A 14892-nucleotide genomic window follows, 5' to 3' on the forward strand; every position below is an offset into this window, starting at 1 on the left:
AAAGAATCTGCTTCTCTCTCTCGCACACACACACCACACACGTTTGTAGCAAGCCTGCACCCACCAAGCCTATGGGTGCTGTTTTTCCAGCACCTTGTGCTCACTTCCTAGGTCACATTTGGGTAATCCTCACGATATTTCAAACTTTCTCATTATGCTATTGCCCACGTAATAGATTACAACATAGTGCAGACATCAATTTTCTATGCATGTGGGGAAATTTTTTTTTAATCACGCAGCTCGCTTTATTGTAATAGTGGCTTTATGGGGGTCCTCTAGAGCCAGACTCAGAGTCCCTCTGAGAAGTGCCGCTGGATTGGGGGTGATCGTGCAGCCCTGACTTTAAAATTAAAAGACACGTATTAGGAAACCTAAATTTTATTATAAATGTAACTTTGAGAGGTCGGTGAAAAACAAAATATAAGATTGCTAATTTGTAATAGATGAAGAAGTATTTTGACTGAAAAGAGTTTCTTCATTTTGAAAGACTCCCTTTTAAAGGAGCCCTGTGAATTGTCTAGAAGCCCTAGTGGTGCCGTGCTGCACTGCTGACAGCAAGGTCAAGAGTTCAAACCTACCAGCTATGACTCAGGGGAAAGCGGAGACTTCCTTCTCCTATAAAGATTTACAGTCTCAGAAACACACGGGGGCACTTCTACCAGGTCCTATGGGTGGTTATGTGTCAGAATCGACCCCATGACCATGAGTTAGGGTTTCTGGCTTACGTGTTTTATAAACTGCTGTGGAAAGCTGAAATTCTGAAGTTCGTACTTCACTCTATGAACTGCTGAGAAAATTGAGAATTTGGATTCCCACGGTGGCCCTATCATATTTGTAATGGCAGGGTATCGGCGTATGTGCACAGCATGTATGATGAGGGGATCAAGCATGTACTTGAGCTTGCTGCAGGCCATATCCTTGCCAAAATTTAGAAAGGCTGTTTAGAAAAATTCCTCTTATTCTCATACCAATTTCTCTAGAAACCAAAAGCTTTCACCACCGTTTCATCTGCGAGAGCACAAAGCATGTACTACATGGTGTGAAGGCTGGTATTACACACTTAACAGACTCTGGCATATTATGAACTTTTATATGCCCTCAAACCAGAAACCAAACTCACTGACAATGAGTCAAACGACTCCTAACAAACCTATAGCACAGAGTAGGCCTGCCCCTGTGTGCTTCCGAGACTGAACCCTTTATGGGGGTGGAAAGTCTCATCTGTCTCCCGCCGAGTGGTTGGGGGCTTCAAACTGCTGGCTTTGCAGCTAGCGGCCCACCATGACTACTCCACCAGGCTCCTGCTTGTATGGACTAGAAAACAAACCCAAGAGGCATATGACTCGCTTTATCGTGGTGGTCTAAAACTGAACCCACAATGTGTCTGACTTAGCTCTCTAACTTTGCACAATGTATTTGGCCTCTTTGGGTCGCAGTTTTCTAATGCATCAGGATTACTTTGGCTAACACTCACTGAGTTCTTACTAGCACTTAGTATATAAAACGTAACCAAACTCATTGCCATCAAGTAGATGCCTTCTCGTAGTGACCCTATAAGACATGGTAGAACTGCCCCTGTAAGTTTCTGAGACTCTAGCTCTTTATGGGAGTAGAAAGCCCCATCTTTCTCCCTTGGAGCCACTAGTGGTTTCAAACTGCTGACCTTTCAGTTAGCAGCCCAACTCATAACCACTATACTACCAGGGCTCCCTCGCTGAGAATATAGCAGTAAATGAAACACGAATCATCCCTACCTTAATGGAGATTGCAGTCTAGCAAAAGGAAATGGAATAATATAATGTCAAAGGCCTCTCCCTATGCAGGTACTCAATAAATGCTCATTCTACTTCATTTCCTTTTAAACACGTGATCATTATGCATCAAAATACTGTCAAAAGTAAGGTGGCTTTCCCACACAGAAGCAAATCAAGACGGAAAGAGAGAGAGTGAGGGACCAGACGCCATGTCAGCACACCAAGCCCTGAGGACAGCGTCCCTGCACGGAGCTGCTAAGGCACAGAGAGGACTGTAGGGCCCACAACAGCTTAAGACATGATATCCCCTCGCCAGAGCAGACTGAGACAGAGGACAATACTGGTGACACACAGCGGGGAGCGAATCCGGTCTGACCACCCCACAGGGGGGCAAACTAAGAAGAGAACATAACAGACCAGAAACAGGAGCAGGGCAAAGCCACAAAACTCCTGAGGAGCCCCCAAAATAGACTTCAGTTTAGGAGAAGTAGTTCCCAGAACCCCCCAGGACCAGTGGGGAGACACTTATAAAGGTCAATGGACAGACCTGGAATAATGTATGATTTTGGGGGGGTGGGGAGAGTATAATTTGTTTTTGCCAGTTTTTTTCTGTTTCTTTTTTTGTTTCTCTTTTTATTCAATCTTTTGGTTTTGTCTCTTTTATCATTGTTTTGCCTACCTATATAGGATAGGCATGGGAAGCAAGCCCAAGGAGAAAGCAACAGGACTGACAGTTCCAGAGGGACTTGGGGGGAGGTTGAGGCAGGGGAAAGGAGCAGTGAGCAAACAACGCCGTAGACAGGGGAACAACTAGGGAATTAAAAGCAACAATGAGGAGGACGGGATGAATCAATGAGGGAGCAGTATAACACCAATGAAATGCATAATATTCCTCTGGTTCTTTGAGGCTTCCTCACCCCCCACAATCATGACCCCAGTCCTGCCTTTCAGTTCTGGCTAGACAGGAACATGTACACTGGTACAGATAAGAGCTCACGACACACAGAACCCAGGTCAGATAAACCCCTCAGGAACAGAAATGGAAATAGTGATACCAGGAGGGTAGGGGGAAGGTGGAGGGAGGAGGGAAGGAACGGGGAATCAATCTCAATGATCAACGCATCACACACACACACACACCCAGGGTGATGAACAGAAGAAACGTGGATGAAAACAATGATGGCAACATATGTACAAATATGCTTGATATGATTGATGTATGGAATGTTATAAAAGCTGTAAGAACCCCCAATAAAATGATTTTTTTAAAGTAAGGTAGCTACAGTCAATTTCATACAAAAAAAGAGCTTCGGGTGCTCAGACAACCATGAGAAGGGATATTTTTCCCCCAGCACCCCAGCATATGTCTCATGAACTTGAATTTATTTTGTGGTCTTCAGTCAAATCCATTAGTATAATTGATGGTCCACAATGAATTCTTTTTATGAAGCTCAAAGAATTGCACAGAAGTTGTCTCATCTATCCTTTAAGTGAATTAGAAGAGCCATTACCAGTTAAATCCATTTCACAGGTAAGGAAGCTTACAGAGGCAGATTCGTTGACTTGTCCTGTCTCCCCTAGTCCTACTCTGCACGCACTCTTAGCAGGTGCTGTCTGCACCGGGAGGAGCCCTAGGTGGGGACCTAACTGCAGGGTCAGCAGTTCCAACCCACCAGCCTCTGAGGGCGAAAGATGAGACTCTTTAGTCCCAGAAAGAGTGACCGGCTTGGAAACCCCCAAGGGCAGGTCCACCCTGTCCTGCAGGGTCGATGAGCAGGAGCGATTGGGTGGCCCAGAGTTGGGGCTTTTGTTGTCCTCTCGGTTTGCACCTTGACAGCTCCAGTGACTCCGAAAGGAGAGGGAGCCCCTCCCCCAACCTGCCCCCAAAACACCTGTGGGGAAAGAGATGGAGTCCTGATGGCCCTGCTCAGCTTCTGCCCTCTCCCTCCTCTAGGTGGATGAGCGATGGGGGACTGGAGCTTCCTGGGCAACATCTTGGAGGAGGTGAACGAGCACTCCACCGTCATCGGCCGCGTCTGGCTCACGGTGCTCTTCATCTTCCGCATCCTCATCCTGGGCACGGCCGCCGAGTTTGTGTGGGGGGACGAGCAGTCGGACTTCGTGTGCAACACGCAGCAGCCGGGCTGCGAGAACGTGTGCTACGACCAGGCCTTCCCCATCTCCCACATCCGCCTCTGGGTGCTGCAGATCATCTTCGTGTCCACGCCCTCGCTGGTGTTCGTGGGCCACGCCATGCACCACGTGCGCATGCAGGAGAAGCGCAAGCTAAGGGAGGCGGAGGAGCTGTGCCCACAGCCGGGGGGCAACGGCGCCGACCGGGGTCCCCTCGCCCCCGACCAGGGCAGCCTCAAGAAGAGCAGCAGCTGCAGCCGGAGCACCAAGCAGTTCCGCCTGGAGGGGTCCCTGCTGAGGACCTATATCTGCCACGTCATCTTCAAGACCCTCTTTGAGGTGGGCTTCATCGTGGGCCACTACTTCCTCTACGGGTACCAGATCCTGCCCCTGTACCGCTGCAGCCGGTGGCCCTGCCCCAATGTGGTGGACTGCTTCGTGTCTCGGCCCACGGAGAAGACCATCTTCATTCTGTTCATGTTGTCCGTGGCCTCCGTCTCCCTCTTCCTCAATATCATGGAGATGAGCCACCTGGGCCTGAAGAGGGTGCGTTCCACCTGCACGGGGCCTGCCGAGCAGCCCCTGAGCGACATCCCTGAGAAATCGCTCCACTCCGTGGCTGTCTCCTCCATTCAGAAGGCCAAGGGCTACCAGCTCCTGGAGGAAGAGAAGATCGTGTCCCATTATTTCCCTTTGACCGAGGTAGGGATTGTGGAGACCAGCCCACTAGCTGCCAAGCCTTTCAGCCAGTTTGAGGAGAAGATGACCACAGGGCCCCTGGGGGGCTTGTCCCAGGTTTGCCCAGCGAAGTTGCCCTCTTACGCTCAGGTGGAAGTGGAGGGGTTAGAGCAGCCTGCAGGAGAGGGCGCAGAGTCAGAGGAGGGAGCTGAGAGGGTGACCACAGAAGGGCGGGAGGCAGTTCTGGAAGGGGAGAGAGCAGACAGCTCCGGAGTGAGTGCCCAGGCCGAGAAAGAAGAGCTGCAGGCAGAAAAGGCATCAAACCCAGGGCCCCTGTGTGCAGAGCTGGCTGCTGAGGACCCCCGAGCTCTGAGCCGGCTGAGCAAAGCCAGCAGCCGGGCCAGGTCAGATGACCTAACAGTATGATAGAAAGGAAACTCCCAAGCTTGCCAGACATAGAGCAAGGTGAAGCAAAAAGACCCCGGTGTGCTTTCAATGGTCGGTTCCCTGACCTAACCCCCACTCCTGGTTGGTTAGGAGTGGAACCTAATCATGCTGAACAAGTAGGAGTTGCCTTTCCCTTAGAGAGGGAGGGCCAAGACAGTCCCGACTCGGCCTCATCAAAGTTTCCAGTCTCATAGGACTGCCTGGCCCTCCACCCTAACTGCTATGGGTGACTCTCTTTCCATCCCTATTGCTCCATCAAGATCCGTCTGAACTGAATCATGGGAACCCCCACCAGCTTCCACCAGTCTTGCCTCCACATCAGTTGCTCAGCCTGACTCTATCATTTCCCTAGCAGATACTATGTGACCATATGTTGAAAACTTCAAACTCACTGCCAGCCAGTTGATTCCAACTCATAGCAACCCTATAGTCCCTGTGGATTTCTGAGACTGTAATTCTCTATAGGAGTAGAAAGCCTTATGGGGAGTAGAGAGACTCATCTTTCTCCCTCAGAGTGGCTGGTGGTTTCAAACCACTGACTTTGCAGTTAATAGTCCAACACATTACCACTAGGCCATGAGGCTCCATATGCCCTGGAGTCACAAACACAAATGCCTACAGGATCCAGGTAAGGGACTCCAAGTGGTGACGTTGTCCTGGTGGCACAACAGTGGAATGCTCACCTGCTAACAGAAAGGTTGGCAGTGTGACAAAACCCAGCTGCTGTGCAGGGAAAGACCTCTGACTACCTGCTTCTTGAGGAAGACAGGCAAGAAAACGCCCCAGGGCAAGTTGACTGCCCCACGTGGGTGGTCTCCGAGCTGAAAATCAACTCCCTAGCACCTAACAACAAACAGCAAGCCTGCTCTAGTGTAAGGGAGGGATGTGGGCTTGAACATGGAGAGAGGTTGGGGTGGTCACTGCTCAGGTCCAGACCACTATTAACCTGCGGTGTTTCCCTGGCCATCTGATTTATTATTTTTTTTAGAAGCCAGAATTACAAACATTTCTGAGAAACGTATAAAATCGTTCATGTGTGCAACTAAATTGTAAATACACCATATGGACAAGACAAAACTTGAGCAAGCCAAATTAAGCCTATGGGACATGTTTGTCTTAGTTACCTAGTGCTGCCATGGCAGAAATATCACAGATGGACAGACAGACATTCACTCTCTCACAGTTCAGGAGGCTAGAAGACTGAGTTTAGGGCACCAGCTCTAGGGGAAGGCTAGAAGGTCCTGGTCTCCCCTCAAAAGCAGAGGGCCTGCCATTCCCTGGAGTTCTCCATTTGTCTGGGCATCAACCTTCCCCAGGGCCGAGGGGTTCTCCGAGCAGGGAGCCTGGGCCCCAGCTCTCTCCTTCTTTCATAGTCATGAGGTCCCTCCTCTCCCCTCTGATCCCTGTCCTAGAAAGGTGTGACTCAAACAAGGGGCGGCTTGAGTGTGACTGGAGTCCCCCCTCTGAGGAGGCTGTGACTCAAGATGCACCCCACACTGATCCTGCCTCGTTAGCAGGGAGGGCTGGGGGTTATCATTCATCACACAGTGGAGGCTGTGATGTCATATTGCAAATGGAGGTCACCCTCACAATATCAGGACTCGTGGCTTAGGCAATTGAACACATATTTGGGTGGGGGTGGGGAGGCAATATTCAGTAAATGGCAGGCACCAATTTGCAAAGTCAGCTTACCCTAATGAGCCCATCTTTCCTGTGGACTTGATCTCACGCTCTGTATGGTCTCATGTCACCCCTTTTGAGTACTTTTGAGGAGCATTCTCACCAGCCATTTGGAGGATTTACTGCAGTCCCTGGATTCTGAAGCAATTCTTACCCTCTTAGGGGGTAAAAATTCTTTGGAGGTCAAAAATTCTGCCCTGGGCACCATCAGAGAGAAAGAACAAGAACTAGACCCTCCCCTGCGGAATGTAAAGGCTTGGAGGCCTGGTCACAGAAGTTTTCTTTCCTAAAGCCAGGAAAGTCCTTTCACTTCCTTGACTCTCCCAACATCAAGTGCTCAGCCTAAAAGCTACACCTCCTTTCATCAAGGCCCGGGAGCAAGGCCAGCGCCCAGTCAGACCACAGCTGCCCATGGCCCGTGCCCAGGAGGGCTAGCTCTCAGGCTCCCGCTCGGGCGCCAGACATTTGTGAGCAATGCCATCAGTGTGAGTCTATGCAGTCTCGTGCAAAACACACACCTGCCCCCCAAAGTCCAGTTCCAGGCCAGGCTCACCCCACAAGGACTGCAAAGACTCGAGGGAATAAGGAAATTCTGAAGCTCTCCTGTTCTGTATCCTCACCGCCAACCCACTTAACCAGAGAAACCAGACATGGGGGAACCTGAAGTGCAGGTACGCAGTTCACACGGGGAGCAATTTTGCCCAAAAACCAACAATTCCCAGAGCAGAAGGCAAAAGCAATAATCGAGATGGTTCATCTAAACCGAAGCAACGCTTCATAGACTGCAGTCACATGGCTGGAATAGGAGGGGCAGAAACCAAGCTGGCATGGCAGTAGACACACCAAGGAACCCAGACAAGCAGCCTCCATTTGATCTCCCCCTCAACCAGCACCAGTCCAAAGTAGCCAAATCCCCTCTGCTGCCCACTGGTTGCAGAAGAAAGAGGAGAGAGAAATGCTTACAAATGACTATTCACTCTCCACTACTACCGAGCCCAAAGCTTGAAAGAGAATGGTAGTCAGCGGGCAGGGAACACGTGGTCAGGAGTCCCTGGATTTGGGAAATGGTTAACACACTCAGCTGTTTACTCAGAGGTTGGAAGAAAAATCTGGCAATCTACTTCCAAAATAATCAACCACCGAAAACTCAGTGGAGTACGGTGATACTCTGATACACAGACTGTCATCAGTCAGAGCCAACTGCATGGCAACTGGGCTTGGGGTCTCAAAAACAGCTGTGAGATATACTAGCGTCTTTACCTCTCCTGCCTGAGAATTTGTCCAGGGCACACGAGGATTCCAGAAAAGTAGAGGGATCCATTGCCTCTTTCTACCTGTAAAGCAGAACTGGTAAAGTTACAGCTGACCACCATTGGGTCGACTCCAGCTCACAGTGCGCCTCCAGGACAGAGAGGAATGGCCCTGTGGGTTCGGGGCCTGTCGCGATTGAGGGAAGCAGAAAGCCCCACCTTTCTCCCAAGGAGCCACAGTGCTTTCTAACTGCTGGCCCTGCAGTCAGCAGCCTAACACGTCATCCACTACACCACAGCCAAGGAACACATTTAAACAAACTTCCTGGGAAAGTCGCCCTGGCAAAACCTGAAAGTCATATGTTAGGCTGTTACAAAACAAATAAAACTAACTGGGCTTTCCACCAGCTTTGCTTTCTATTTTGACATGTCAGCCAAAGCAGGCTGCAAAGAGACTGTTCCCATTTCTGATTGTTCATTCCCTCAGAGTGAAAAGGATGTGGAACCAGGATTGGGACTGGGAGGGGGACAGTGGTATGCTGGTTAGCATTTAAAAGTCAACTCTCTCCCGAATAAACAAGTCTTGATTTGTAGTGTTAATCAATTTCCTTGCTGTAAATTCTCTCATTATTGCCTACTTTCAAGCTATGGACTTAATATCATTGAACACAGAGTTGGGAAGAGATACCTAATATTCAGTTATAAAACATTTTCTTGTATAATGGGATATGCCATACAAAAATATATGAGTACATTAAGAGTATAGAATTAAGTAGAGTATAGAATTAAGTAGAGTGTAGAATTAAGTAGAGTGTAGAATTAAGTAGAGTGTAGAATTAAGTAGAGTATAGAATTAAGTAGAGTGTAGAATTAAGTAGAGTATAGAATTAAGTAGAGTGTAGAATTAAGTAGAGTGTAGAATTAAGTAGAGTGTAGAATTAAGTAGAGTATAGAATTAAGTAGAGTGTAGAATTAAGTATAGAATTAAGTAGAGTATAGAATTAAGAGTACAGAATCAGGCATCCTCAAACTACAGCCCACGGGCCACATGCAGCCCGCTGAGGACATTTATCCGGCCTGCTGGGTGTTTTTGCCCCTTTTTTTTTACTTCAAAAAAAGATATGTGCTATGGGCACAGGAATTTGTCCAGCGTTTATTTTAAAACTATAGTCCAGCCCTCCAGCGGATGCAAGGGACAATGGACTGGTCCCCTGTTTAAAGTTTGAGGACCCCAGGACAGATAATAGGAAAACGAGGAAGTGATGAGCCTTGAGTATTTGTCACCTTGGTGCTTCATACAATTTTGATTCATTTTAACTTATGCGATTTAATTCTTAACGATGCCTGGACTGAGCAATTGGCTCACACCGTTCCTGAAAATTTCGCAGATGACTTTTTTGAGCTGGTTCCAGCACAGGGGGAGGTAGTGAAGATCTTATTCAAAATGACAGGATCCTTTAAGGTTTGTTCAGTTGCTTCCTTGCCTACGCAAACTTCTGGAAAAATCCAAAAGAGGCAAGAAGAAAAAAATGGAATTTGTTCTCTTCCATATCAATGAGAACTATAAAAAGACTTCTTCAGATATAAATACATAAAGAAAATCAATAACTTAAAAATGAAGTTTGGCCAAAGCTTCTGTTTAAGATGTTTCATGTCACATCCCTGCTTAAAATCTGTGGATGGCTTGCCATTGTCCGCGCAACACATTCTGAAGTCCAAAAGGTGCCTCTTTAGCACTAACTCCAACCCACCTAGAGAGAACGTCTGTTTCTACCTGCCCGGAGTCCAGTCTTGATTTTCCTGAGTTTTATGCGGGGAAATCACCTTCCTCAATTAGCTACGGTCCTGGTGGCACTCTTGGTAATGCTGTTGTGGTCACGGGCAGGTTTTTTGACCCAAAGAATCAGACAATCTCACCCTAGAATGTGAATCCTAAGTGGAGTAACAGAGAAACTGAAAATGTTTGGAGTTCATCTTGGCAGAAGTCCCTGAAGAAATTCACTTGGATTTTTGCGAGATGCATGGCTCCTCTTTTCCCAACTCCAGCTCTTTAAGTCTTCCTTCACTTGATAAACTATCCGTGTTCCCTTTTTTGTTTTTTAAGTTACCAAAGGCATCTCCATTGCTGCCAGCCCTTGCAGTGGCACCATAGAAGGAAGACATATTGGTATTTCAAGTCCCTGATTGATATATCACGTTTTTAAAAAATAATTTTATTGGGGGTTCATACAGCTCTTTTCACAATCCATGCATACATCCATTGTGTCAAGAACATTTGTACATTTGTTGCCATCATCATTCTCAAAACATTTTCTTTCTACTTGAGCCCTTGATATCAGCTCCTCATTTTTCCCCTCCCTCTCCCACCCTCCCTCCCTCACAAACCCTTGATAATTTATAAATTATTTTTTTTTCATGTCTTATGCTGTATAACACCAACTAAATATACACCTTTCTTTTAGTTCTTGAATGTTTTCTCCCTCCCACTATCATGATCCCAGTTCTACATTACAAATCCGGCTAGATCAGAGCATGTACGCTGGTACAGATAAGAGCTTGCAACTCAGGGAATCCAGGACAGATAAACCCCTCAGGACCAATAATTAGAGTAGATACCAGGAGGGGAAGGGCAAGGTGAAGGGAGAAAGAGGGAACTGATCACAGTGATCTACATATAACCCCCTCCTAGGGGGGGACAGACAAAAGGAAAATGGATGAAGGGAGACAGCAGTTGATATAAGACATGAAAAGAAAAAAAAGTTTATAAATTATCAAGGGTTGATGGGGGGGGCAGGGAGTAGGGGAAAATGAGCTGATACCAAGGGCTCAAATAGAAAATGTTTTGAAAATGATTATGGCAACATATGTACAAATATGCTTGACACAATGGATGGATGGATGGATGGATGGATGGTGATAAGAGCTGTAAGAACCCCCAATAAAATGATTTTTTAAGTTATCTTTGCAGGATCAGATTGACAACAACAACTTGAAAGTTTGGATAGAGCCTCGGGAGGGAAACTCAGAAAGGGAGGATGTGAGCGGCTGCGGAACTTGAAGAATGCAAGCATCTCAGTGAATTGTCCATGTAGACAGGACAAAATCATTTTATTTTGCTGCATATATTCTCAACAAAAGAATCAAATATACTTATTTTTTATATTTAAATTATTTCAGTTCACGTTTTCAAAACATTCTATTTTCCATTTTTATTAATTTATTGAAATTAAAGGATAAAATTCAAATTATGGTTAATGTATATCAAGTTTACATTTAAATTATTGAGCTAAAGCCAACACTTGTATCTTCTTTCAAAATCTTAGTAAAATCTTATTTTAAAGAATTTTTTATGTAAAATATAAAAATACAAGTTGATGTCCAGATTTCCTATTTATGTTCTATAGATTAATTCTGTGTCCTAAGAAGCATATAGGATTTTGCTAATTTTATGGCAGAGATACAGGAAAGCTCTATACAAGAATGTGAGGAAACCGCAGTAATATAAAAAATGTTCACAACTCAAGAAAACTCTATGGAGCCCTGATAGTAAATGGGCTATGAATTGTGCTGCTAACCTGGAGGTCAGTAGTTTGAACCCATAAGCCACACCTCAGGAGCAAGACGAAGCTGTCTATTCCTGTAAAGATTCAAAGACTCAGAAACCCAAAGGGAGAGTTCTACTCTATCCTATAAGACCACTATGATTCCGAATCATCTCAATGGCAATGAGTAATTACTCATTAGAAATGTAAATAACCTTAAAAGAGATATTGCTTAAATCTTGCTTCAAGTGGGATATGTATAATGCTACATTCTAAATCGCACAATGAAACTGCCTGCAGGATAAATTTTACTCAAAGACTTACATGAGACACAAAAATTAAATAATTTTAAATATTATTTTTATAACAAAATGAAATAGTGATATCCTGAAACAGAACACAAAGTTCAGGAACAATTTTAGGATAAAACAAGAATTATTAAGAAAAGTTCATCTTATTTCAAGGCCACTCTGGGCTACATCCATAGATGTCCTAAGGTACATGATCTAATCCATTGGAAAGTTTGAAAAGGACTATTTTACTTGTGTGTGTGTGTGGGCTCCCTCATCATTTACATTTTAGCATAAATTAGACACCTGAGAGTATGTTTTGCTAGGACATAAAGAGATAACATAAAAAATGAATACACTTGGGGAAAAAGGTATTAGAATGGAAAGCTATTAGAAGAGACAATGAGACCACCTGGAAGCTGACCATTAGCCTGTGGGGCTGCACAGGCCTTAGAACCAAGCTTGGAAGGACTTACTATATAAAGTCCCGAAAAACTGAAGGGACCCAGACAGCGAGTGACCTTGCCAGAGACACCAAAACGTTAACAAAGCGTTTCATTTGGGGCTTAGTTCTTCATAATAGTATCAATTATAGTAGAGAAGCAACAACAAAATCCCAAACAGCATAATGGTCTGATGAAATCTTTTGGGTCAATAACAGTTTTGTAAAAATCTTTGGCAGGAGGCAATGTCTATAATATATTTCTAAGATAACAAAATTGCATGCGCATTGTGATCTCTAAAGGGAGCGGTGACAAAGCAAGCAGGCGTGGGTGTGAGTGCGTAACAAGAAAACTAAGAACCTGGGGATACGTCGATATTGGGTCTTGGGTGGTTGCCAAATCATGATCCAGGGACTAGAGGAAATGAGTAAATGTTCCTGCTGTGAGTGATCCTGAGACGTCAATTCTTACTCAGGAGGAAGTGGGAATGGGGGAATGCCAGGGCTCTGAGGTAGAAGTGGGAAGACAAGGCATGGAGTGATGGGGCTCTGCCTTAGAAAAAGGCTAACGGAGATTAAATCCAGTATGAAGGGACCTAGACATGCAGTAGTCAGAAGGAGTGGGTAGCAAGCCCTTGAGTCATGCAGGCCTGCCCTTGACCAGATCATAGGTGTAACATTGGGAGAACCCTAAATGATGCTATTCAAAGCACTGCATGGGCCTCTTTCTTGCTATGCCAGTCTCATTGATCTCCACTGGGCACCCCAGTAAGCCACCAAGTAAGCCATTTGCCTTGATAGGCTCTCCCAGCGTTGAAAAGAATTAAACTAAAATCTAGCTTCATTGAACTTTGGCCTACAATGATCTCTTGGGATCATATCAGTTCTACTCATTCCTCCACATGAAGACAGCTGTCATGTTCCTGAGCCATCTTCAAGGTCATCCACCATTCTTAATCTGGTAGCTCAACTCTGAGGATGCTTCAGTGTGTCTATGTGCCACTTCAAAGGGTGCTCACAGAGTACAGAGCTCCAGGTGTGGGGTGGCGCATCCTAAGTATGACTGGAATAAGCCTCCACCCTTGGCCCCTCTGCAACTGAACCAAGAGTTGCCTGGTGCAGCCGCGTCCCTGTGATAGGATCAGACTGTTGCGATCCATAGGGCTTCCACTGGTGGATTTGCAAAGGTGGATCGACAGGACTTTCTTCCTACATTGTTTTAGTTTAAGAGCTGCTGACCCCTGTCTGGTATACACATAACTACACACTAGCTCCCACCAACAATGGATGAGGTATATTGGCAGGTAATTGGACCCAAGTGCCCTGCGTGAAAGAGGAGCATTCTGCAATTGCCCTGTTATCACTTGCTATCAATGTGTTTACGTTGCTGCTATAACAGAAATTCACTTGGTTAACTGTATTTGCTAGACAAGTAGCTCCCAGCTTATGGCAACTACACTTACCACTAGATTCTTGGTACATTTTTTTTTTCAGTATGAATGTGTACTACATGCTAGGAGTCCTGCTAGTATAGTGGTTATGTGTTGGGTTGTGATCTGCATGATCAGCAGTTCAAAACCACCAGTAGCTTCACTGGAGAAAGATTGGGCTTTTTACTCCTATACATAGTTGCAGTCTCGGAATCCCACAGCGGGTTGACATGAGTCAGCGTTGACTTGATGACAGTGAGTTAGTGAGAGATGCACGACATAGAAAGCCTTGGCATCATTCGCTGACTTTATCCTTCGGAGACGTAATGTTTCCAATCCCCAGAGTTGAAGAATGACTAACCGTACTAATACTAAAAGGCAATAACAGTGAAGGGGAAAATGAGAACCTCAACATACCAAAGAACTGACTTTGCAGTAGAGGTGGGAATGAAACGGAACATAAGTCAAAGACCTGTATTCATTTGCTGTTCCACTTTTCAAGGAACGCTAGTGGCGCAGTGATTGAACCCTAAGCTGGCAGAAAAGGCAGCGGCCGGTTGGAATCCGCCAGACCTCCCCAAAGACAAAGATGTGCCGTGTGCTTCTGTAAGGATTCACAGCCATGCAAACCCAACCCAATGAGGCAGTTCCACTCTGTGCTATAGTCTCTGAGCTGAATCAACTCCATCGACTTTTACTGTAACGAAGTGAACACTGTCTGACTTACAGGCAGAAGCGAATCTGGCTAGCATATAGCAGGTATGGCCTGCCCTATACCATGCCCGCCTCTTCCGGGCGAGGGACGCTGATGAGCACTTTCCATCGCCCGTTATGAGAGATCACAGAGCAATTTTAAATTAATTGCCATAGGCGCTATTTTGCATAGGCACGCCTGTGCGTACAGCCTAACCCGTTATAAAGAACCCGTTTGGCATGCAATCGATTCCCTTATTAAATAACTTCATGTTATGAGCCATGAACATTATAAAATAGAATGAACGCTTAAAAATACAATGGCTACTCTCAGGTCTAAGCTTCCCCGGTCTCGGAACAGGAAATGCTACTTTGCATTGAATCTGCTCTCAGCTCTCAAGACACAGCAGTACAACTTGCCCCGCCTTAAGCCAAGCCGGCCCTAAGGAAGCCCCGCCCCCTCAACAGCCTCGCCCTTGGCCCCGCCCCGCGCCTGTCTGCCCCGCCCACTCCCAACCGGAAGCGGGAAAGGAAGGATTCCGCCGCTGATTGG

At 46.1% G+C, this 14892-nt stretch overlaps 1 protein-coding gene across 1 annotated transcript; it reads left to right on the plus strand.

The window, feature by feature from the left end:
* Positions 1-3719: 3719 nt before the first annotated feature.
* On the plus strand, positions 3720-4991 carry GJA8 (gap junction protein alpha 8). Its single transcript, XM_075540335.1, has one exon. The coding sequence runs from the start codon at positions 3720-3722 to the stop codon at positions 4989-4991; it is 1272 nt and encodes a 423-aa protein (XP_075396450.1).
* The last annotated feature ends 9901 nt before the right edge of the window (positions 4992-14892 follow it).

Source organism: Tenrec ecaudatus, chromosome 1 (assembly GCF_050624435.1).
Source record: "Tenrec ecaudatus isolate mTenEca1 chromosome 1, mTenEca1.hap1, whole genome shotgun sequence".
In the NCBI taxonomy this organism is placed as follows: Eukaryota; Metazoa; Chordata; class Mammalia; order Afrosoricida; family Tenrecidae; genus Tenrec; species Tenrec ecaudatus.